Source organism: Barbatula barbatula, assembly GCF_947034865.1.
Source record: "Barbatula barbatula genome assembly, chromosome: 13".
Lineage (NCBI taxonomy): Eukaryota > Metazoa > Chordata > Actinopteri > Cypriniformes > Nemacheilidae > Barbatula > Barbatula barbatula.
The window spans coordinates 19088873-19113300 of NC_136776.1; the positions used below are offsets into that span (position 1 = coordinate 19088873).

Consider the following 24428-nt stretch of genomic DNA (forward strand, 5'->3'; position numbering starts at 1 on the left):
TAATTATTTCAATACAATGCAATATTGTGATAAATATTAAATAATTATTTCAATACAATGCAATATTGTGAAAAATACGAAATAATTATTTCAATACAATGCAATATTGTGATAAATATTAAATAATTATTTCAATACAATGCAATATTGTGATAAAAACACTTAATACTTATTCTATTTAATCTTTTTGAGCTTTTCACAATATTGCACTGTATCAACGCAGTTTTACAGTTAACACAGGGAAGCAAAGTACAGGCGAAAAAATAGAAAGGAATGTAAAATGTTTGGGATATATGATATTATTACAAAAATGAACTATTAAATAACTATTAAACAAATATATTATATACAAATATAAAATGGTATAATATCAAAACATGTGTATATATATTTGTAATGCTTACTGTAAAAAAAATGTCTTAAGGACAATAGATGGGATGTTAAAGTAATAGTGCTATTTAGAAAATAAAGATGCAAACCAGTATTCAAAGCATTTTAATATAGCAGATCTTTGACAAGATTCTAATTCTTTCATCTCTTTCTTATTTTAATGCCCCAAACTTCTGCAGGCAATGGTAAGTTCCAAAGTCTAAGATAATTAAAAAACATATTTTTATTATTCTTACTAATTTATTTTAAACACTTCTCTAGTAATATTACTTTTTTAATAACATAAATTTTTATAATCATTTATATTTTTTATTATGCTCTCCTGTTTTATTTTATCCTAAATGTTGGTTTTCTCTTTTAGTCTCTTGTCCAGAACTCTCGAAAAGCAGGCATCACTTCTGCGATGGCTTCCAGCACCCTTAACAATGAAGAATTGGTACGTTGTCCGGTTTCAATTTGGACATTCACATCTCACCACTCGGAGCAATTTCCATTTACCTGTTGTCTTGTATTTTGCAGAAGAGTCATGTCTACAAGAAGACCCTTCAGGCGTTAATATATCCCATTTCCTGTACCACCCCACATAACTTTGAAGTCTGGACAGCCACCACACCCACCTACTGCTACGAGTGCGAGGGGCTTCTGTGGGGCATCGCTCGGCAGGGCATGCGGTGCACCGAGTGTGGGGTCAAATGCCATGAGAAGTGTCAAGATTTACTAAATGCTGACTGTCTACAGAGTAAGACAGCGTCGGTTTCCGTTCTTTTTAGCTTAGGTTACCTTGAAGGAGCTGTATCATGGTTTCCGTTTTGACTATCATCCACAGGAGCAGCAGAGAAGAGCTCCAAACACGGAGCCGAGGATCGCACGCAGAACATCATCATGGTGTTGAAAGACCGCATGAAGATCAGAGAGCGAAACAAACCTGAGATCTTCGAACTGATTCAGGATGTGTTCGGAGTGATCAAAGCCACGCACGTGGCACATATGAAGCAGATCAAACAGAGCGTTTTGGACGGAACGTCTAAGTGGTCAGCAAAGATCAGCATCACGGGTAATAAACCGTTTTAGCTAGAACACATCTTAACTCATAATTTGAGGATAATCTATTAATATTTCTTATTCCTCTTGCCAGTTTTATGTGCTCAAGGCCTGCAGGCGAAGGACAAAACCGGCTCTAGTGACCCCTATGTAACCGTCCAAGTGGGCAAGACCAAAAAACGAACCAAAACCATTTACGGCAACCTCAACCCTGTGTGGGACGAGAGCTTTAATTTGTAAGTAAATTACATTTGTTTGAGATTATTAAAGTTGTGGGGTTGCAGAGTTTTTTAACTCATCGTGGTGCAAAATCTTTATCTAGCGAGTGTCACAATTCGTCTGATCGGATCAAGGTGCGTGTGTGGGACGAGGACGACGATATTAAGTCGAGAGTAAAGCAGAAGTTCAAACGGGAGTCTGATGATTTCTTGGGTCAGACTATCATTGAGGTGCGAACTTTGAGCGGTGAAATGGACGTCTGGTACAATCTGGGTACGTAACAAAGTCTGTCATATTTAAGTTAAATTCAATTCCTTAAATTCAGAGCAGATCATTTAAAATACAGATGATAAATCTAGATATAGCAAGAATTGTTAGTTATTATACAGCAATAATATATAGCCACAATGGTTAATATATAGATAAAATAAATTCTTTCCTTCTATGTACAAACATAAATATATACAAATATAACACACACGGTAATGAAAAACTACTCCAAAATTATTTTCAGTTAAATTTGCTATTTGTAGGAATATGTTTAAGAAAAATGATTGTTTTTGTTTTATTCTGTGAACTAGTGACAGCATTTCTACCAAATTCCAAAAAACATAATTTTTTATTAGCATTTACTGATAAAAATATTCCAAAAGATCCAGTGTTTGCATATCTTGAATACTGCAAATAAAACAAGTTCATATTCACTTTGAAGCAATAAACCCTTAATATTTGTATATGTATTTAGGAAAAGTTAAAAAAAGCTTTTTTATGTTGTCCTTGATTTTAATCACAGTTTTCATGAATCTTGTCATGCTGTTGGTGTTTCACATTGCTGTTGGATGACTTTGTCACTCCCGAGGTTTGGTTTTGTTGAACAGACAAGGCCACAATACATCTAGAAATGCTGATTAAATGAACATTTGGAATGGTCTCTTCCTTTTTTCGACGAATGTATTAATAAAAAATAAATAATATGACATGGCACATTGTGAAATGGTTCGTTATGAGGAGTTTTGTATTAACCAGCATTGTGTTATTGGGTTATTGGGATTGTATATTTTCTTTTGAGAGACTAATGCTGGCAATGATATTATGGCCTTTCAGACAAGCGAACAGACAAATCGGCCGTATCAGGAGCCATTCGTATGCACATCAGCGTGGAGATCAAAGGAGAAGAAACCGTGGCCCCATATCATGTCCAGTACACTTGCTTGCATGAGGTCAGTCATTTGTAATCTAGCTCATGTCTTATTAACTGCATAATTCATGCTTCGGAGATCTAATTATATCAATGACCAGTTGATGAACACCTTTTTTCTTTCTCCCCACAGAACCTTTTCCACCATTTAACAGACATCCAGAATACCGGAGTGGTGAAGATACCGGATGCCAAGGGTGACGATGCCTGGAAGGTTTACTTTGAAGAGACGCCCCAGGAGATTGTGGACGAGTTTGCCATGCGTTACGGAGTGGAATCCATTTATCAAGCCATGACGTAAGTTGTAACACAATTATTTCGAGGTCTCACAAAAGCGATGACTGATATAACCAATAGTCAATAATGTATATGTTTGGTTTTAGACACTTTGCATGCTTGTCGTCAAAGTACATGTGTCCTGGAGTTCCCGCTGTCATGAGCACTCTGCTAGCCAACATCAACGCTTACTACGCTCACACGACTCAGGCTACCAACAATGTGTCTGCCTCCGACCGCTTCGCAGCCTCCAACTTTGGGGTGGGTGCTTCAGTCAAAGTCGAAAATTACTTTAAGCGTTCAGTGTCTGGTTTAGACAGGCGCCTTGCTCGTATCCGTTGGACTTTCAATCCCGCCCACATTCAAGTGTAAAGTCAGAAGCCACACCCATGTTGCCAGAGCCACACCCACTTGTGTAGGTGGAGTTTTATGTTTTGTGGGCCGTGTTGAATGTTCACCACAGGATGCAGCGAGAGAACTTGCATATTTATGGTCTCATATTATTGGGTTGTTTCTGTGCAGAAAGAGCGATTTGTCAAGCTTCTCGACCAGCTCCATAACTCACTGAGGATTGACCTCTCCATGTACAGGGTATTGTGTCAAACAAGGTTTCGAACAACATTCTTGAGTTAAACCTGTCGGCATGATGAATTGACAATGTTGTCTTTTGTGTAACAGAACAATTTTCCGGCCAGCAGTCCTGAGAGGTTACAAGACCTCAAGTCCACTGTTGATCTGCTGACCAGCATCACGTTTTTCAGAATGAAGGTCTAAAAAGCCTGTTTCAACATTTTTCTTCAAACTCAAAATCTGCACATAAATCGACCGTGAACTTTTCTTCACAGGTCCAAGAGCTCCAGAGTCCTCCTCGTGCCAGTCAGGTGGTGAAGGATTGTGTAAAAGCCTGTCTCAATTCCACATACGAGTACATTTTCAACAACTGCCACGAGCTGTATAGTCGAGAGTACCAAACTGACCCGGTAAGTCGACCTTATGTGACCCAACGATCGACAGAGTAGAAGTCTGGTCATTGTTCATTGTTTACATTGTAACACTCTTCCCTTTAAATTAAACATCTAACCCTGGGCTACTAGCTAGATTTGGTTGCAAGATCTTTGTACATCCCAAAAGGAAATCACATGAGCCAATATTTTATTCACAAAAGAACATAGATAACAGAGCAAAAGGTCAAACAGAGAAATTTTACACTTTTATCCCCTACATTAGCTCATTTAGAATTGAATGCCTGCTACAGGTCTCAGAAAAGTTGGGACGGGGGCAACAAATGGCTAAAAAAGCAAGCAGTTTTGAAAAGTTTCAGCCTGGAGAACATCTAGTGACTAATTTAGTTAGTCATTTCTAAGGTTGGCATATTGAGAGAAGATATAATGAGCCTAAAGTTTGGAAACTGATGTGTTTTTTGCAGAGTAAAAAGGGAGAGGTTCCTCCAGAGGAACAAGGTCCGAGCATCAAGAATCTGGACTTCTGGTCTAAGCTAATCACTCTCATTGTGTCAATTATTGAAGAGGACAAGAACTCATACACCCCTTGCCTTAACCAGTAAGTCCAACACTAAATGACACATAATATAATATCATGATCCATCCTGATCTTTGTATGAATTTACAATGTATATTATAATACCAACAATGTATGATGATTATAAGAAAGCACCACTTAAGCGCCGCCCCTAAACTCAACATGGATGGGGCGAAAGCATATTGTACTAAAACAAGAGTGCCGTACACGTCCTGAAAAAAGCAATTTGATGGCCCCTGGTGACTGGCTGCAGTATAGGTCCTTAACCCCGCCCTCTTCATGTAAACGAACGGGAATCACGCTAAACTGAAAAATCCAGGTCCTCTTCAAATATATTTTTCCCGGGGATGGTTTCTCTCGTTTTAGTTAGTTCCTATCACGCTGATGTACAGTACGTTCAAGTGTTTGTTTTTAAAATAAGTTTGGTTTAAGTTAATGTTATAAAAAGTGGTCGTAGCAACATGATTGGCTCATTTGCGATTGAGTCATGGGAATATGTGAGGAACAGATAGTTTCATCGGACGCATCGGAGTTAACTTTCGGTCTTTGTTTGGTTATAATATAGCAATTTAGTTTATATTTCATTTATATTCACATTTAATTGTATATGATATGTTAAAACTACTCAACGGTTATAGATTCTTTGCTGAGATCTACCAGAAGTTCAGTTTGGGCCACATAACAATTGTTTATGTTGTTGCCGCTGAAAGTGTCTATACCTCGACTCCACCTCTGGGTCCAAATTACATCATCAGTATGTCAAGTCAAGTCAGGTTGAGATTCATTGTCATTCCACTACATGCGGGGACATAAAGTGGAATAAATGTCGTGCCGCACATGACCACAAATACATTAGCCACCATGTAAAATAGTCGCTATGAAATTGTTACATAATCTTTTTTGGATGCTGATCTTATTTGTGGTCCATACAGGTTTCCCCAGGAGCTCAATGTTGGAAAGATAAGTGCAGAGGTTATGTGGAACCTGTTTGCACAAGATATGAAATACGCAATGGAGGGTGAGTCAAAAATACGGATCTTGACTTGTTTTTTTATGGTATATATCAATCTTCATAAAGATCCTTTCATTTTTATCATGTGATGCAGCTCTTTGATTTTCATCATGATCTCAAACCACATGATGCTTCATTATAAAGTTTCAGCTGACTTTGCCAACAGATGAGATACAATAAAAAGGTTGAGTGCATAGCAGGGCTTCCCCTTAAATATCACATTTGGATAAATGTGGTCAATCTCTAATCTCTAATCTGCTGATTCCGTGGGGGTGCTCAGCTCCGCAAAGACGAATCTGTCATTAAATTCCTTCTACTGATCATGAAGTGCTTTTATCTTCACCTCACAGAGCATGAAAAGAACCGCCTGTGCAAGAGTGCCGATTACATGAACCTGCACTTTAAAGTCAAATGGCTCTACAACGAGTACTGCAAAGAGCTGCCATTCTTCAAGAGCCGGGTGCCTGAATATCCTGCGTGAGTAACTTCCGCCATGCCTTGCAACTTCAGTAGAAATGATGTGTATCATACACAATCAAAATGTCACTCAGACCCCAAGGAATGATGGGTAATAGAGCTTCAGGTGGTTGTATTTCTCCGCAGGTGGTTTGAACCGTTTGTTATACAGTGGTTGGATGAGAATGAAGAGGTTTCTCGAGACTTCTTGCACGGTGCCCTGGAGAGAGACAAAAAAGATGGGGTGAGATTTATGTCACTTGCCTTTTGAAGTCCACTGGATGTTGATTTAACTGACGTCATTGTCTATAAATCAATAAAAATGCCTGTTTAACTATAGCAATTTTATATATGTAAGAAAGATTCTTAAATTTTTCTTATCATATGTTTCTTTGATTTATAAATTAAATACATTTTAATAATTCACTTAATTTATGTAGAATAATTGAATTAATAAATGAATATACAATAATAAAATATTAATCCTGAAATCCTACATTTTATTTGCATTTGTAAATATCTAAAGCATTTGATATGCTATCACATATATATATATTATTCATATTTATTAAACAAATTCAAAATCACTAAATGAATTATTTGCAATAGCATTATTAGTTTATTACAGTAGAGTATTGCTAACTTTTAATATTAAAATAGATAATAAACAAAAATTCGAAGTATTAAAGATGAAGGTTCTTCAGTCAAAGCTGAAGGCAAAACTTCTTGCCATTTTATTTACAAGGAGGTGTAAATAAGTAAGAGTAACAATAGACCTCCAGCCTACAGCCAGACAAGTCAATATTTGATATACGAGCGGTGCTCCGAGCACCTCGGCATGTTCCCGACCCAATAAGCGCATTCTTTACTTCGTTAGTCCCACCGAAATCCCTTCGGGAAACTGCCACGGTCTCACCTCAACCCAATTATTTCCAGAAGAAAGAGCTTGCACCTGACGTCTGGTCGCAAATAGCTCATGTTGGCCCCTCGTTCCTCTTATTCAGGGCCAGACGGAATCTGTGGACTTTTTTTGTGAATTCTGCGCAGAATTAGTTTTAAATATTGGAATAGTTTTAATATTGTTTGAAATGTGTTGTACGTTATAAAAAATGTTTTTAAATAAATTTGTTAAAAGATTTGAAGACTGGGCCTTCAAACTTTACAAAATAAAAGCATTTACAAATCAGCTGTCAAAATTGCAATTAAGCCTAAATAAAAACGTTATGAACATGTTTTATAAACATATATATATGACTGAAGTGCCCTTGAGCAAGGCACCTTACCCCTGATTGCTCTAAAGTAATGTGTCACTGTAAAAAACTACTTGTAAATCGCTTTGGATAAAAGCGTCTGCCAAATGAATAAATGTAAATGTAAATATATGAGCTGTTCACAGCTTTAAACTATGATGATCTCAGTCGTGTTTTTGACTACTTTAATGGATCTTTCAGTGATACCGTTTCAGCACATGAGATGAAGAAGAAAGTAATTAATGTGAAAAAAACATAAGCGCTTTAACAAAATTGTTCGCTCATTGCATTGTTGTGTGTGAGTTTGCTGTGTCTGATTACGCAGCGCTTCTTAAACCCAAGTATAATGTGTAGGCTAAGCTTGTTTTTATCAACCAAAACACGTGATGCAATACTAACACGACAACCATATCGTGTGAACATTTATATACACAGGCTGCTTAATTAGTGGTTTTTACTTTTGCTTTGCGTGAGGTAAAATTTGCTTGTTCTGTAGCCTACTTTAGAAACGATCATGATCTATAAGATTCGCTTGAGAAGTAGACTGTGGGTGTCTTTGGAATCGATCACGCCATAAAATCGTCAGATTGCAACCCTAAACAACAGAGTACTTGATGCGTACGCAATCAAATACACGGTACTATTCCGCGGATACCCGCGGACGCGGATTCCATCTGGCCCTGCTCTTATTCCAGAAGTTTCTCTGACGGCACATCTAACTTTCTCTCTACTACAGTATCAACAAACTTCAGAGCATGCGCTCTTCTCCTGTTCGGTGGTGGATGTCTTCTCGCAGCTTAACCAGAGCTTTGAGATCATTAAGAAGCTGGAGTGTCCAGACCCACAGATCGTCGGACACTACATGAAGAGATTTGCCAAGGTTCCCGGTTGACATTGCAATAAAACTCTTATTAATTATAATGTACCCTGTCATTTTAAGACTCATTTATAATAGCAAAGTTCCTGATCTTTCCAGATCTTTCTATTTTCTTTATTAATAGTATTAACAGGCCACCATAAGACACGATGTTGGTTTGCCCGACGTCACTCATTAAGAATCTAAACCAGCCTATTTTTTGCTCAAGCACTTCTTGGTTGTGTACATCGTGTCTTCAATTCATGCTGGTTTAGTAAAATTGAAAAATTGGTCGTTTGAAAAGAAACTTGCTTAGTAGGCCTACCTATAAAATCTTTTCATCTGGTCAATACATGAAATGTCAATGTGTGTAAGAAAAAATAACCTTAATATAAATTTCACCTTTTTGTGAATTTCCTTAGCCAATATTTTATCTGGTTTCAAGCATAGAATAAATATTTTTCAGGTCGTTTTGCTTTTCAAGTAAATGTGTGTTGATTTAAGAATGTTTCGTTATTTAAGTGTAAGTGAAACTGACCTGACAGTTGATGTAGTAAATAGCTTTGTGTCGTCTTGGGACTCGTTTTAAGAAACCGTTTTACCCCACAGACCATCAGCAATGTTCTGCTCTCATATGCCGACATTATCTCCAGAGACTTCCCCAACCACTGCACCAAGGAGAAAGTGGTAAGAACTGGATACACCCCGTGGGAATTTGTCCTAAATTTGTCCCGATTTTGTCTCAACTTTCCACTCATGCTGTGTTCTTGTTTGCTTTGACTCTAGAATGCAAAGGACGGGGCTGTAAAGGTATCGTTTTAATAACAAAGAGCAAAGAGCTGACAAATTCATCTTGCGTTGAGCTTCAAGAGTATTTTGTCTAAAGTGCATGTTAGGTTAGCATGCATTTTCACGTTTTCTATGTTTCACACAGCCGTGCATCCTAATAAACAATATCCAGCAACTCAGGGTCCAGCTTGAGAAGATGTTTGAGGCCATGGGAGGTAAAGATGTAAGTAAACCACTGAACCATCAACATGATTATTTGACCGTGTCCAGATCTGCCTTTAACAGCTTTATGTTATCCAGCTGAACGTTGAAGCTAGTGACATCTTGAAAGAGCTGCAGGTGAAGCTCAACAATGTCTTGGATGATCTCGCAAGGATTTTTGCCACCAGGTAAGACACTGAGAGACCATTCAAGTTCTTTTATTCTTTTATGTTTGGAGTAACATCTGGATTCTGCTCGGTTCCCGTTTAGTTTCCAGCCAAACATTGAAGAAAACGTAAAGCAGATGGGTGACATACTTAGCCAGGTGAAGGGAACAGGAAACGTGCCAGCGAGCGCCTGCAGCAGCGTGGCACAGGATGCTGATAACGTCCTGCAGCCCATCATGGACTTCCTTGACAGCAAGTAAGATATAAATAGACGTTTTCTTGAAAATTTCACGCCTCCGCTCCTCTCATCTCGCCTCACTTTGTTTTCACGTCAGCCTCACGCTGTTTGCCAAGATCTGCGAGAAGACCGTTTTGAAGCGAGTGCTGAAGGAGCTTTGGAAGCTGGTGATGAACACAATGGAGAAGACCATCGTGTTGCCGCCACTGACCGACCAAACGGTAATAACAATTTCCGACAACAAAAGTAATCTTACGATACTTTCCTCATAATGCAAAGGGGTTTAAAATCTCCGTCAGAGCAGATTTACTTAGACAACTTACAGAAAATGATTCAACGCGTCTGCAAAACGTGAGGATTATTCATTGTGGTGTGTTTTATGGTTCATAGAGACTGGAAATCTTAAACGCGCTTCTTTCCCTAATAAATCCCCTTGAGCAAAACACATTCTCCATCTTTTAAATACTGTTGAGCAAGGGAGTGCACCATATCATTCAAACGCCTCTCAATACTGCTCTCTGGTCCTGTAGTCACACAGTTACGCATTTTAGAAATGATTCTTTGAAAAAGAAATTGCTTTGTGTCCTGTTTAATTCACCTTATTTCTATAGACATACCGAATACTATTTTGAGTGCGTTTCTACAGGAGCAGAGATGACACTGTTACTGCTTTTAATTTGTCTTGATATAACTGTTGTTCTTTTTCTGTTTTGTATTTGTTCAGTTTGACAAAAGAGACCCATGTCATTGCTTTTAATGATTTAACATATGGATGGGAGCCAGTTCTCCCTATTGAAACCTACTTAAAGTCAACATGAATGCTGAATGTATTGCTCCGCATCTATTGGTAAATAATAACTACTGAAGCATTAGGCTACTGAAAAAGGGAATGGATTCATTCTAAAGCTTTGTCAAAAAAGTAGTTTACTTTTATTTTAAAGATTATGTCAATGATAACGTTTATTCATATGCATACGGAAAGGCTTTCTAAGGTGAAAGTCAAATCTCTTCCAAACTGAACTTATTGGTGTTCAAGGACTGAAGTGGCCACCAAACAATTTGAAATATCACATTCAGATCTGGCTCGGATTGTTTCAAATAGCTTATGATTTTATATGGTTAGTTTTCTAGAATTTTATTTAGTTTTTTTTGTTTGTTATATTTTATTATTTATTTATTCATTTATAAACTGCCTTATAAGATTAATATATTTTATTTCTGTTTTAGTTTAGTTTTTGTCTTTTGTAGTGAATAATCTTTGTGCCTTATTTCAGTTATCCTCATATTATTTATTGGTTTATTTTTCTATTTTAATTAGTATTTATTTTTAGTTGATCATCTTTGTGCCTTAACTTGTTTATTCTATTTTTGCTTAATTTTGTGAAATTTTTAAATGTTCTTTTCTCATTGTACTAATTTATTCATTCATATTTGTACTGCTCTACACATTCTATTTTATTTCAGTTTTAGTTTAGTTTTTATTTATTTTTAATTAATAATCTTTGAGCCTTCAGTTTATTTCTTCTTTTTATTTTAAGTCTTTTTTTATATTTCATCAGATATTTGATCTGATTTCAATTACCGAAACATTGGAAGTAGATTTTCACAATCTGATCAATAACCAAAGAATAAGAGAAATATCCAGTTTTCTTAAAATCTTAGCATTGCAAACATTAAATACCATTTCATGTTAACTTTAACTGGCCACCAAAATCATAGATTCCTCCAGGCAAACACCCCTGGGCGGAGTAAATGTAAATGCTACTTTGAATTGATGTGGGGCTCTTTGTAGCTTCACTGACCCTTCTCTCTGGTTATTATTACATTCTCGCTCTCCCCCCGCTCCACCTCCAAAGATGATAGTAAGTACAAGAGCACTTCTGTGTGTCCGTCTGTTTGTCCCGCAGTCCATACACGCCGGGTAACCTCCTCCTCCTCCTCCCCTCCCTTCTGCTCTATGTGGCTGCCAAGTCCTTCTTTCCTTGTCAAATGCATCTTCATCCGTCTGTCACGTCTTTTCTTTCTCTCTCTCTCTCTCTCTCTCTCTCTCTCTCTCTGTCCCTCTCGTTCATCTCGTGGTACCTTCCGTTTCCCTGGCCACCTCACCGGTCTGTACACCCGAGGTGGCTGTAGCATGGTGCATTTCCTGATTGACTTGTACAAGGCCCCTTTCCCCACAAACCTCCGATATGATGTCCGCCCCCAATTCTGACTGCCAACCCCTCTCTTGATATGCTTTCTGTTCGTTTTCCTGGAATTGGGAGACTTTTGCACAGAGTCTAGATTAGTTTATATTGCATCCTGTTGTGGGTCTGTTCTGCAGTTGTCTTAAGGCGTGACCTTAACTGGTTTATCAGGTGGCCCCGCCCTCCTCTACTCTGGCTCCTCCCACTGTCACCTGTTTGAAACCTTTCCTGTGTGGGTTGTTGCTTGCATCTGATCTTCCGAGACTGTCTTTAGCATCTCTGCAGACATTATTCTTTCAGTCTGTCCTGGTATTTGGTTTCTGTCTTGGCCTAGCGAAAGACCAAGGTCTTGTATTGTGTCTTCTGGGACGTTTTTTGTTATGTTTTTCACACATTCTCTGGGTTTATTGAGAAATTTTAATTAACTGAATGTGTGGTAGTGTATTCATCAGTTGTATAAATTGTATTGTGCATTTTTTTAAGATTTCATGTGCCGTTTTATTTGATTTTGTAGCAACAAAATAAAGGAATAATAGACGTTTCTATTTTAAATGTGTAACGCAATAGCCACTGAAAATAATTTCGTTTTACCTCGATTTGATGACAGAACAAATTGTGTTCACAGCAGTTTACTTACAAAGGTCTTATAAAGATATATGGGGCCACCTGTAATCGGTCCAAAATCAAAGCAAAACTCTATATAAAAATTGCTATAACAGCAAACTATGTAACTGAAATAAATATCAGACTTTTAATAGATTCGCTTTTTTATCATTTGACTTTTCTTAAGGTCATGCGATTGGCCCATTAGCCTGTCAATTACTGAGTAATGGACACTGTCAGCCAATTAAAGAGAGTCAGGACCAATGCTGAAGTTAACAACACTATCTTTTCTTCACAGGGCAGGGTGAAGCTTGCTTGTCACAGTGATGTAAGAACTAAATCCCTTCAGCTCAATGTGTCCTGTCTCTCTCTCTCTTTCTCTCTCATTCTCAGTGTCTCTTCTCTGTTTGACTTGGGTCCCCCTGTTGAAACAAACCGATGAAAACAGCATTTCTGTACCCTAGTTTACTAGTGCAGTCATTTCTTTGATCAGGATTTCTTACAATATTTTTGCCGCAAAATCTGAATTTAACATTCGAAAAAAACTAAAATAATTTACTTAAGATGCAAAATTGTATACGATTAATATTATACTACCATATCTTTTTCATTTATTTATTTAGTTTTAAGTTACGAATCGTTTTAATAAAATTGTATATATTTAAATTAAATATATATAAATATATATATATATACATCAAACATTAATACATTGAACAGATACAGTTATAATGTATATTCAAATATAATTTACATGACCACAAAAAATGGTTCGATATAGCGCTACAAGTGGTTCTTGGCTCGTGATCATATGGGGAACCACTTTAAGTGCTTTATAGAACCATATCTTGGTTCTTCAGCGGTTCTTTGGGATGACTGAGGTGCTATATAGTACCGCTAAAGAACCATATAGCACTGTTTTCAGCTCCTGTTTGGTTCTTCAGCAGTTCTATATAGCATCTCAGTCATCCCAAAGAACCGCTGAAGGACCACTGAAGCACCAAGATAAGGTTCTTTATAGCACTTAAAGTGGTTACCCATATGATTACGTGCCAAGAACCACTTTTAGTATGGCACCTTTTTTTTAGAGTGATGTATAAAAATTTATATATATCACTCGTATTGCTTAAATACTGTATATACATGCAAGTTTGGTTATTTCACAAATAAATGTACACACACACACATACAGTATTACACTGTATAAACGCAAAAATGTATTGGCAGCACACGCATATCTTTGTATATCTTCGTAATTTGCTTTTTAAGTAAATGCATTTCATTCTTAGTCTTTTGATACTTGAAACCAAATTGAATACTGGAAATCAAAATGAAATACTGATTTAAGAATATCCTTTTTTTTTTGCAGTGTGGGTTTCCCTATGCACAACAGAGCTTGAACCCTCACATAGTTCATTACAGGTGCTCTGACACAACAGACCCCTTCAAATCTCTGAACCAGGTTCAATAATGCATGTATGATAGTCGGTTCAGATTTTGATGTCCTTGCTGGTCAAAGACGGCTAATAGTTCTTCATACTGATATTCAGGACTATTTCTGTTTGCTAACTTTGTTCCTAGAAGGAGCGGAATAACATTACATATTATATACTGTATGATATGGTATGGTACATATGATATAAAAAGGTCCACAAGCCTCATTCACTTAGTGATATATCCTAAAAGTAGAGTATCAGCTAGTCGTAGATACTAGATATATCACCGGAGTGTTGTTCTTCGGGCTTTGGACCTGCTTGGTTTGTAAACCTTTCAACTTTGTCTTGTCTTATGTACGTAGCTAGTTTACTGTCTCATCCTGCACATCAAAAAAGTTTGTGCCGGTGCGTGAATGCGCGTGTGAACGCGAAGCACGTTGGGATAGCGAGTGTGACGTCTGAGATTGTATTTGACATTTTTGTCTACAGCTTTGTTGACCTCTGTGACCCGACTAATGGTCTCTCTTTCATCGTTTGTTGCTTCCTCCATTGTTTTCTCTTATTTCTCTAGGGCACTCAGCTCATTTTCAATGCAGCGAAGGAGCTCGGTCAGCTCTCCAAGCTTAAGGTACGCGTTTTTTGTTCCCAAGTTTAAAAGGGTTTTATGACCGTGAAGTGCAGCACAAGAGATACACCGTTGAAATGTTTAAATGGTCATATCAGCCAAGCTGTTCATTGTAATTCCAGGACTTTTATTCACTTATCTCTTAAATAACTTAAGAAATTGCATCCTTTCTTAGGAGCACATGGTTCGAGAGGAGGCCAAGGCACTGTCCCCTAAACAATGTGCTGTAATTGAATTAGCACTGGACACTATAAAGGTGGGTGTAAATGTGGCTTATATAGAGATGATAATATTGTGTTTATTTGAAAAAAATGTATAATAAGTTTGTTATGTTCCTGATTTATTATGTGGACGTAGCAAATATTTCATTGCATTTTTGCAGTAGCCTTTTTTTAGGTACAGGTACTTTGTGCACAGTGTGTGATAAAAAAACGAAATACAATTATTTATGTTTTTGATTTACAGCATAAACAAAAAGAGGCAATTCTATTGCGGTACCTGTTGAATATGTGGTTAAAATATGCACTACGTAAAGCAACGTCGCTTTTAAAAATATGACATTTTCACATTAAAGGGATACTGCATTCAAAAGTGAACATTTTAATACATTTCTTTGTTCTGTTGAACACAAAATGAGATGTTTTGAGGAATATATGAAAGCAAAGAAAATGTCTTACAATGGTAGTCAATGGTGCCCCAGAACTCTTTCAAATATCTGTCTTCGTGTTCAACAGAACAACTACGTTGTATAGATTTAGAACAACTTGAGGGTGAGCAAACGATGACAGGAATTTCATTTCAAGGAATCATTTTATATCCCATTTGATATGCTTAAACCCAATTGCAGTTTAGTCGGTTGTGCCAACCTGATGATACTTGTTTGGGGTTTTTGTAGCAATACTTCCATGCTGGAGGTGTGGGGCTGAAGAAGACGTTCTTGGAGAAGAGTCCGGACCTGCAGTCGCTGCACTACGCTCTGTCCCTCTATACTCAGGCCACCGACAAACTCATCAAGACCTTCGTTCAATCCCAGAATGCACAGGGTGAGGCACAATGTTAATGCTGGATTCTGATCTCAAATCAATGTTGTGCGCCCGAGTAGCCGTGTGGTAAGCGGACTCGTGTACATCCAGCCGGTTGTTGTTACAAACTGTTATAATGACTGGCTGGATGGACATTTTGCATTACTGTATTGCTCTTTCTCTCTCACATGCACACAGACACTGGGAATCCTGACACACTTTCGGTGGAAGCACTTTAATAAATGATCATTTAAGATAGAATCAGTGTCACTGTTTCATGCAAGTACAGTATTTAAGCACACGTGTGCGTCAGCCAATTGAAAAGCATTATTTAGATGAAACAATTCAATAAACAACAACAAGTAAATAAGTTTGTGGTATTGTGGTAAATGACAGCCTTGCTTTTACTGGTTTGTTACTCATATTTGTAGTTCTGTCCTCTTTATTCTAACACCTTCGACTCTCATTTCTATCACTGTGTGCTCTCAATTTCTCTGCGTGCTCTTCTTTCACCAGTTCATGGAGGAAAGGGGGTAAGGTTCTCCCATAGTGAAGACGTGTACCCGGAGAAGGGTACGTTGACGTGGGGCCCGATGCCCGAAGAATCGGTTGATCCACCTGAATCAGATCATGCACCTCCCATTCCAACGGGCCTAGCGCATGCCCCGCGACCACCCATATCTTCCCACAGAAATGAAGGCCCTTTTTGATTCCCTTGCATGTGCGGGAACCTGGGAAGAGCGTGCTGTATGTTCACATACATTGGTTTGGAATGTATCTTGACGCTACAGCAGCGAACAAGCCCAGGGTGAAGTGTGTTTCGAATGAGGAATGCACACACTTCAGAAGTGCGCATGCGTGCACTGCGGATGAAAATCGTGTGTGTGTGTGTGTGTGTGTGTGTGTTAGTGAGTGGGAGATCCTGATGATAATTATGACTGACTCAACTCGTCCACAGAAAGGGTCTGCGCAGCCCTGCGCAGCACAACTGTGGTTTTCCTCCTGTCAAGCCTAGAGCGAGACTCTTTCTCAGCCAATCAGAGTTAGTCCCTGGGGTCAGGTGATGGGCTTTCTGTCATTGTGCATCAAAAAGCCCTGAATTGACATTGGATGACCCCATCAAAGGATCACGTGGTGCAGTTAAAAAATTACATTAAAATAATCATTCTTTACATTTAGATTCTAGAAAAAATTTAACTAAATAAAAGAAATACTTAATAGAAACGGATTTAAAAGTAGATTTTCTTTATGCAAGTTGTTTTTTCAGTTTGCATTTATGAACAGTTTTTCGTGGCATTTCTTTAGCAGCTGTTTGGTTCGGAACAGTAAGAAGAGCTGTATCAACAGCCGTCGCTGTACGGCACTTTTACATCTCTGCTTGCTCAGACGTTTCTGCTCTCAGCAAACTGCATCCTCAGCCTGTTTCTCTGTCAGACACGCACAGATTTAACAGCTGACCAATGCAAGGAATTCATTTTTTTTTTATGGACGTACTGCTGTTGACCTAGATTCAGCAATTCAACTTCTAGTTTAGATGTGTATAGAGGCCCTCAAAGCTAACAAATGTGGACAGAAAGTCAAAGTGTTGAACTGTGTGCGTGAATTCCCCTTCGATCGAACCATAGGGAGACCCAAGGGTCCACACAACCTCACTTCCTTTCATGAGTGTGAATGGAGATGAGTGGGAGTGTTTTTTTTTCTGCATGTACCTGCCTGCATTGAAACCAAAAGAAGGACAATATCAGATGTTCTCCCTGCCTATAATGCCGGATAATGCTGCGCTCGCCCCCACCCCACCAACCAAGTTACAAACCCTTCATGAACCTCCAGAGATCAAGTTTGACTGCATGTGTGTAGACGGTACACCCATGATAGTCCGTGGAAACACAATCCTGTATCGAAGCGGATCCTGCGAGGAGTTACTTTACTTTGGTTGTCTGTGTATTATGAATTCATTGTATTGAGCATTTCAAGTGATGCTAGCTTGTTGATCTGAAATGACTACGTTTATAGTATAGTAGGTAATACATAGACACCAGAATAAAATGAACCGAATGCCTCACAAATTTAGAAATGTGTTTCTGAGATCACTTGTTAAGAAATCAGAGCTTATTAGGAGATACAGATGTCACCTGCTGGACAATTTGGTTTATGTCGGCCATAGTTATCCAGGGGATGTCCGTTCTGAATCACGTAAATCACATTTGACTTACTTCCCAGATAGCACAGGTACGTCTGAAAGATGTCTGCTAAAGATCGGAAATACGTCTGCTGCGCAAAAACATCAGCTAAACGTCTTCTAAAGAGCAGTTTTATATACGTCTCCGAGACGTTTCCTTTCAGATGTCTGTAAGATGTTTAGAATGTATTGCAGATGAGCAAACAATAAAAAAGTGTCTTGCACATGTAAATGCAGACATCAAATAGACGTCTCCCATCAGGGTTAGACCATTTCAACGCTTGCAATTTAAGTTGGATTTTCTAGCAGGGCTCATAAACATCATCTCCATCAAGTACACAGAGCGTATTAAGTGCTTTGTATAATGCACTCGAAGTAAATTACCTCCCTAATTACACATTTATTAGATCGTTTACAATTCCATGCAAACCACCTAGGACGTTTCCGAAACTTGACTGTGTACACAACAGTGAGCTCTGAATTTCTATTTAACAAGTGCTCTCACGAGATTGCTTTATATATTGTTAATGATCAGTATAAATGTGTTTAAACACCTGTGCGATCCTGTCAGCACAAGGCATACATTGTCCATATTTAAAGCATAACCAGAAAATACAGGTGTAATAATTGAGGTATTCTGCAGTGAAGTGAGTCTGATTTGTCATGTTATTGTCTGCAGGCACTGGTGTTGATGATGCGGTTGGCGAGGTGTCCATCCACGTGGAGATCTTTACTCATCCCAACACCGGAGAGCACAAAGTCACAGTGAAGGGTAAATTCCTGTTAGAGATGCTCAGATACTCAATTTCTCCACCAACAACCAATTATTTAGAGTGATGTCTGCCGATATCAATTCCGATAAAGATTCTGAAGATTAAATGAATATTTCTTACCTGACTTTTATTATTGGAACGTCAAACTGGTGATGTTTCTTCACATTTTCTATATACAGGGCACAAATTCTTTGCATTTTCTGTCCTTTCTTTATTGACAGAATTGTCGGCTGTTCTTAAACTAGCAGCCGATAGCCGATAGTGTGAAAGAAATAGCTTTTATCAACCGATACCAATTACTGGTCGATATATCTGTGCATCTCTAGTTCCTGTTAATGCTCAACTGAGGCAAAGTTGAGATCTGAAGTTTGCCAAAGTAACCATTCTTCAAATGATGGTCTGATGACCTATCCCAATGAAGTAAATGTTTGTTTTAGTGGTGGCCGCGAATGACTTGCGATGGCAGACCTCCGGAATCTTCCGTCCCTTCGTTGAGGTCTACATTATTGGTCCTCATCTCAGCGATAAGAAAAGAAAGTATGCCACCAAGTCCAAGAACAACAGCTGGGCTCCCAAATACAACGAGACCTTCACATTGTGAGTAAAACAGGCATACGTTCAGATCTTTCAACTACATTTTTATTTTGTAAACTGATCCTTCTGTTGCTACTTTTCTCTTAGCACATTGAGTAATGAGGTGGGTCCCGAATGCTACGAGCTGCAGGTGTGCGTCAAAGACTACTGCTTCGCCCGCGAGGACCGCACCGTCGGCATGGCAGTGCTGCAGCTGAAAGACATCGCGGCAAGAGGCAGCGTAGCATGCTGGCTACCGCTAGGTAAACGTATCCACATGGACGAAACCGGCCTGACCGTACTGCGGATCCTCTCCCAGCGCAACAACGACGACGTGGCGAAAGAGTTCGTCAAGCTCAAATCAGACCAGCGTTCTGCCGAAGAAGGGCGGAGCTAGGAAAGTAGCTAACTTGTGGTATTTTACATTTTGCGAAAACACTGCCCCCTGTTGTTCAGATGTTGCACTAGCGCATAAAAAAAACACGCAGGGTAGATTTTTATCTCATTTTATTACTGTAATGACCAATCATTTGCATAACAAAGCAGTTATATGTTTGTACTTAGTGCACTGCCATTAGACCTGCCGGGAACGGCTTGTCTAACAAGCACAATATGGCACATAAGGTGATACGAATACTTAAATACTTGATGTTTCTGATGTCTTTGACTTTTATAATACATATTACAAGACAAAACCTGCCAAACGGTACTAAAATACAAATTTCTTCTGTTTGTTCATACAACCGCAAATCATTCAAAGTACACACGTCTTAAAATATAGAACCTGAAAATACTATTTAGAATGTTATATTTATTAAATCAAAGTTCTAGAATTAATATTCAAATAATATATTATTTAAAGCTTGATATTTTTCAAGCTGCATGTAAACATGACAGAGTTGCAACATACAGTGCCATTTCCTGACCTGTAATGATGTCAAATAAAAACCTATTTTTGTGCTGCCTTCATTCATACCTGCATCCTTTAAAGGGTGCTTTATTGTCATACCCCATACATAACGTAACTTTCAAGAAATGCTCTTTAATAGGGACCAACCCCCTAAGGGTCAGATCTTTGAACATTATGCAAACTTTTAGAAGCACAAGTCGATTATAAAAAAGAGGCTCGCGGTAGCTCTTTCTTCACAAGTCTTTGTGTATCTAACATGGTTTTGGGGTCTGTTCATTTATCCATAAGCGTGAGTGGCCTGTCTATGCCGTTTAGCAATGTGCTTTGGCACGATGGTGTAAACCGTTTGATGTGCTGGATTGACACGGCTTGTATTAGACACCAAAGTTGCCTGTTTTAGTAATATCGAATTATATGTTTATCTAAAAATAGGGATTGAAATTTAACTGTATTAAGTGTGATGAATAACCGCAAAATTTTTATTAATTTACATCAAATTCTGCTGTCTGACCCATACGGTCACAGGTCTCAAAACGTTTAAAGATTACTTAAACGTTCATTTTTCTACAGCCTTGATATGTCACTCTACCCTATACCGACCGGATTATTTCCTAAGTGACGTTTTAAGTAGAATCATGGGAAATATAGTCTCTTTGTGTTTCTCAATCTCTGCATTCACACCTCTGAGAATGACTCCTATAGAGTTGCCATAGTAACCGCTGATGAGCCCTGCCATTTCACTGCCAAACCATCCGCCATATTAGAGAAGCACAAGATGTCCATTCCTTCCTGTGGTCGGATTTACTCTAAATGACAAACCTGCCACGCGTTGTGAAAATCTTAGAGCGAAATGATCTTGATTTCATTACTTATCAAACTGAAATATTAAGCACCTTGAGCTATGTCTGTGTTCCACCATCTTATGTTTGTGAAACCCGAGTCTATGCATCTGTTCTATCAAAATCAGTTTCTAGCGATTAGAAGCCTTGGATTGTTTACATTACGGATCGACACAAACCGTTTCCTCTGAAAAAGGCCGTAAACGTCACTGCCACAGGAAATAGCATGAATGAATGTTGTTTGATTCTTGTTTTGCCAACAGGGCGGCAGGGTTGAAAATAATGGCCGGCTAAAAATATTATTGATATTCACAGACGGTAACACACTTCTATTGTCCAAATGACTGCAGCAGAGACACAATATGAGCATGTAGTAGACAAGCACAAGCTCGTAATAACTCGACATGCACGCTCAGTCAGTGACTTGCCTGTATATAAGAAGCAGTGCATGTTGGGAAAGATTTTCTCTTGTGCCAGCATGTATCTTTATTGTGATATTGAAATGGTTTTCTTTGTCATTTATTTTGATATTGGGGTATTATTTTCTATTTTTGAAAGGCTTGTGAATATATACATATGTAATACTGATGTGTAGTGATACAGAGTACTAGCATGAGAGTTTTTTTATACAAAGATGTTTCTAATTTTCGTTTTTTCTAAATATGATCGTTCTTATCGGGGATGGAGGTAAAACGTGTGCCAGGCCTTGGTTCGTTTCTACTTCCAATAAATGGATGATAAAATACATATTGTGTCGAGTTTTTCTTTTATCACTGTGTGATCGGTTGAGGCATGTTTAGTCAACCACTGGTGACATAACCTGAAAAAAATTATGTTTTTAAACTTTAAAAACACAACTTTTCTGTTTTTAGAATAATGTGCATTCGCTTTAAGACTAGAAGTTTAGATATCAAGTTTACTTCAAACTTACTATTTTAACTATTACTACTAAAAAACAATCTTTGTAATATTAGTAGAAAGCATTTAGCATTCCTTTATAAAAAAAAACCTAACCTAACATCTCATTTTATATTCCTATTTGAGTATTTTAAGTAAAGTTATTAGTAAGACTAAATAAAAAATTGAAGTTCTACAGCAGACGAACGACCTCAGATTCTGCGATGGAATGAGATCTTTAGGGATTCTGGGATTTTGAACTGTGCGTCGCTGGCTGGTGCTGGCGGCTGATAAGGGAAGGTGACGGGGAAAACCCGCCTGACATCCAGCAGAAGCTGTGGTGGTTGCCCTTCAGACCACCCCTGGGAAACCCCACATAGAAAACGACATTATCACCCTCAGCAAAACTACATAAAATCCCTTGCTATGATTCTTATACTTTAAACAGATCACATTGGCATAAGGTCTTTTCAACTTACCTGTACTATACGAATGAAATTAAGTGTCACCCTTTCTTCAGTATCACTCTGAGGAGTATACAGGCTCAAAATCTTCACGATCTAAAGTAAATGGCACATGTTAAGAATATTCAAAAAACCTAAATATTTTAATTGAATATGTTGTATAGTATCAACCGCACCTGCTGGTTGGTCAGTGCGTTGCATGTTTTGACCATGGCTTGTCCATCAGCTTCAGTCCTTTTGCCCATTTGAAGAAGCTGAGCCACTTGTATCAAGGGTTCAAGAGAAGTCACAGCACCCCCTGTCTGTAGTGAACGACTCCGCCGCCACTCCTCCAGCAAACTCACATTATACCTGAGAGAAATAGAAAAGTATTTATAGTTTATAGTATATAAATACTACTGTTAACTCCCTTTCCAATGTATATAAATCAACAAAAATACATACAAAATATGTTGCCTTATTGTATAGAATATTTTTCTTAAAATGCGTATATTGCATTGTGTATATTGCAAATTTGGATTGCTGCGAAGCAGCTTTAAAGTAAAAATTTTAGAACAAAGAGTAATGACATACAGAAAGACAGGACAATTACACATACGTAAATATACATACAAGAATTTAAATAAATAAAAACAAACATGAATGTTAATAAAACAAAGTTTACAAGGATCATAACTCCAACCATAAATTATAGGCCGCTTTGCAAAATGTAAACACTGGTCCAGAAGCACTTCCGCTTTCATTTTTTAAATCGTACATAAATAAATCTTAAAGCTACTTGTTTAACATTTCGATTCAGTTATAAATGTTCTGTTGGTTGTATTTTCAGTAAAAAACTGAAAGAGAAAGTTCTTCTGGACCAGAGTGGTACTAAAAATGAATTTCAAGATCTAATTTACGTTGCCAGATGCGGCTGGCAACGTAAACGGGCGTCACCATGACAACCACTAGAAGACTAGCAGACAGAGTTAGAATGGCAGCTGTCAGTTTGAAAACCTTGTCTGAAGAGGTTTTCGTACATTTTGGACAGTGAGGCTCAATTTGCCATGAAGGGATGTATAAAAGGTTTTAAAAACAAGATTAATTTGGAAAATAATCTTAGCAGTGTGTTTGAAAAAGTTATCATTATAATAACTTTTATTTTTATAAACAAAAGCATTGGGGACACTGTTGAATTCCGTGTTTGGGGGTCGTCTGACAAACTCTCTGCGACCCCTAGACCCAAAAAGATCAATCAGTCCACAAAATATTGCGGCATTTCTCTGTTTAGGCCATGACCATGGTTACATGGACAATAATAACATGATATTACAGTTTTTCTCCATTGGTTTGGCTCATTTCTTGAAACAGAAATTACATTCTCAAAATTCTAAGATAATTTGGCAAAACAGCCTTACAGTTCAGCACAACACTATAGCTCACTTGCAAAAGCTAGCATCTCTCCCAAAACTGTTCACTCATGCTTCAAAACTAAATTCCTTTTCTATATAAATAGTCAGTGCCACGAAAATGACAAAGATCCTTTTCAATTGCTTTGTCTCATTTCTTGAAACAGACCGGACGTTCTCAACACTCTTAATGCGATTGCCAAAATAGTGTGGATGGTTCAGCACAACACCATGGTTTACCTGCAAAAGCTCATACCTCTCCCAAAACAGTTCACTCATGTGTCAAAACTAAATTTCTGTCTCATTTAAACAGTCAGTGCCCCCAAAATGCTTTGTCCCTTTGGCATTGTGTAAGCACTGCAAGTCAGAATGTTTAGATGTTTTGTCACTGTGGCAGAGGACCATTGAAACATCCCTCATGTCCACCTTTCAGTCTTAGCCCCGTCCTTCATTGACAATGGTTACTGTACTGTCATGTTGTAGGTGAGGCCCTACAAGACCTCGCTCATTTTCAGGGATCAAATCAAAATGAAGGCGGTCCAAGAAAAGAAGGAGCTTCTGTGTATTGTATGGACCAGGACTGGGGATGTGAGTGGCCACACCATTCTCAGATATGGCAGCACGCATAGTTATATTGCCCCACTCGCTGGCCTGGGACATCCACCGTGGCCCTGTGGACAATAATATTACGACCACGTCTTCGGCCCTTGGCCAGGTTGAAGCCAGATTCCTCCACAAACACGAGGATGTGAGGGGTCTCCTTTCCTTCCAATGCCATTATTCTCTACAATAGCGGAAAAAAAGAAAACATAAAATCAGTCATACTGAAGAGTCATACACTACAGTTACAGTCAATTACATAGGAATGTTCTATGTTCTCCACTAGTTCAATTTACTACTG

The 24428-nt window shown here is 38.2% G+C and overlaps 1 protein-coding gene across 1 annotated transcript in view; it reads left to right on the forward strand.

Moving 5' to 3' along the window:
- unc13a (unc-13 homolog A (C. elegans)) overlaps positions 1-21511 on the forward strand; it is a gene marked incomplete at its 5' end in the record, with an annotated part of 35056 nt that extends 13545 nt beyond the window's left edge. The window contains 28 exons of the mRNA XM_079470923.1: positions 752-826; positions 910-1129; positions 1217-1444; positions 1526-1667; positions 1754-1923; positions 2755-2870; positions 2982-3145; positions 3232-3385; positions 3647-3715; positions 3803-3892; positions 3970-4104; positions 4563-4684; positions 5596-5681; positions 6026-6152; positions 6279-6375; positions 8118-8261; positions 8847-8924; positions 9172-9249; positions 9327-9415; positions 9498-9650; positions 9730-9853; positions 14429-14485; positions 14658-14738; positions 15378-15525; positions 16021-16077; positions 18363-18455; positions 18894-19053; positions 19138-21511. Of these exons, the coding sequence (XP_079327049.1) occupies positions 752-826; positions 910-1129; positions 1217-1444; positions 1526-1667; positions 1754-1923; positions 2755-2870; positions 2982-3145; positions 3232-3385; positions 3647-3715; positions 3803-3892; positions 3970-4104; positions 4563-4684; positions 5596-5681; positions 6026-6152; positions 6279-6375; positions 8118-8261; positions 8847-8924; positions 9172-9249; positions 9327-9415; positions 9498-9650; positions 9730-9853; positions 14429-14485; positions 14658-14738; positions 15378-15525; positions 16021-16077; positions 18363-18455; positions 18894-19053; positions 19138-19426 (3546 nt within the window). The 3' untranslated portion in view covers positions 19427-21511. The remainder of the gene's footprint in view (positions 1-751; positions 827-909; positions 1130-1216; positions 1445-1525; positions 1668-1753; positions 1924-2754; positions 2871-2981; positions 3146-3231; positions 3386-3646; positions 3716-3802; positions 3893-3969; positions 4105-4562; positions 4685-5595; positions 5682-6025; positions 6153-6278; positions 6376-8117; positions 8262-8846; positions 8925-9171; positions 9250-9326; positions 9416-9497; positions 9651-9729; positions 9854-14428; positions 14486-14657; positions 14739-15377; positions 15526-16020; positions 16078-18362; positions 18456-18893; positions 19054-19137) is intronic.
- Between the last annotated feature and the right edge of the window lie 2917 nt (positions 21512-24428).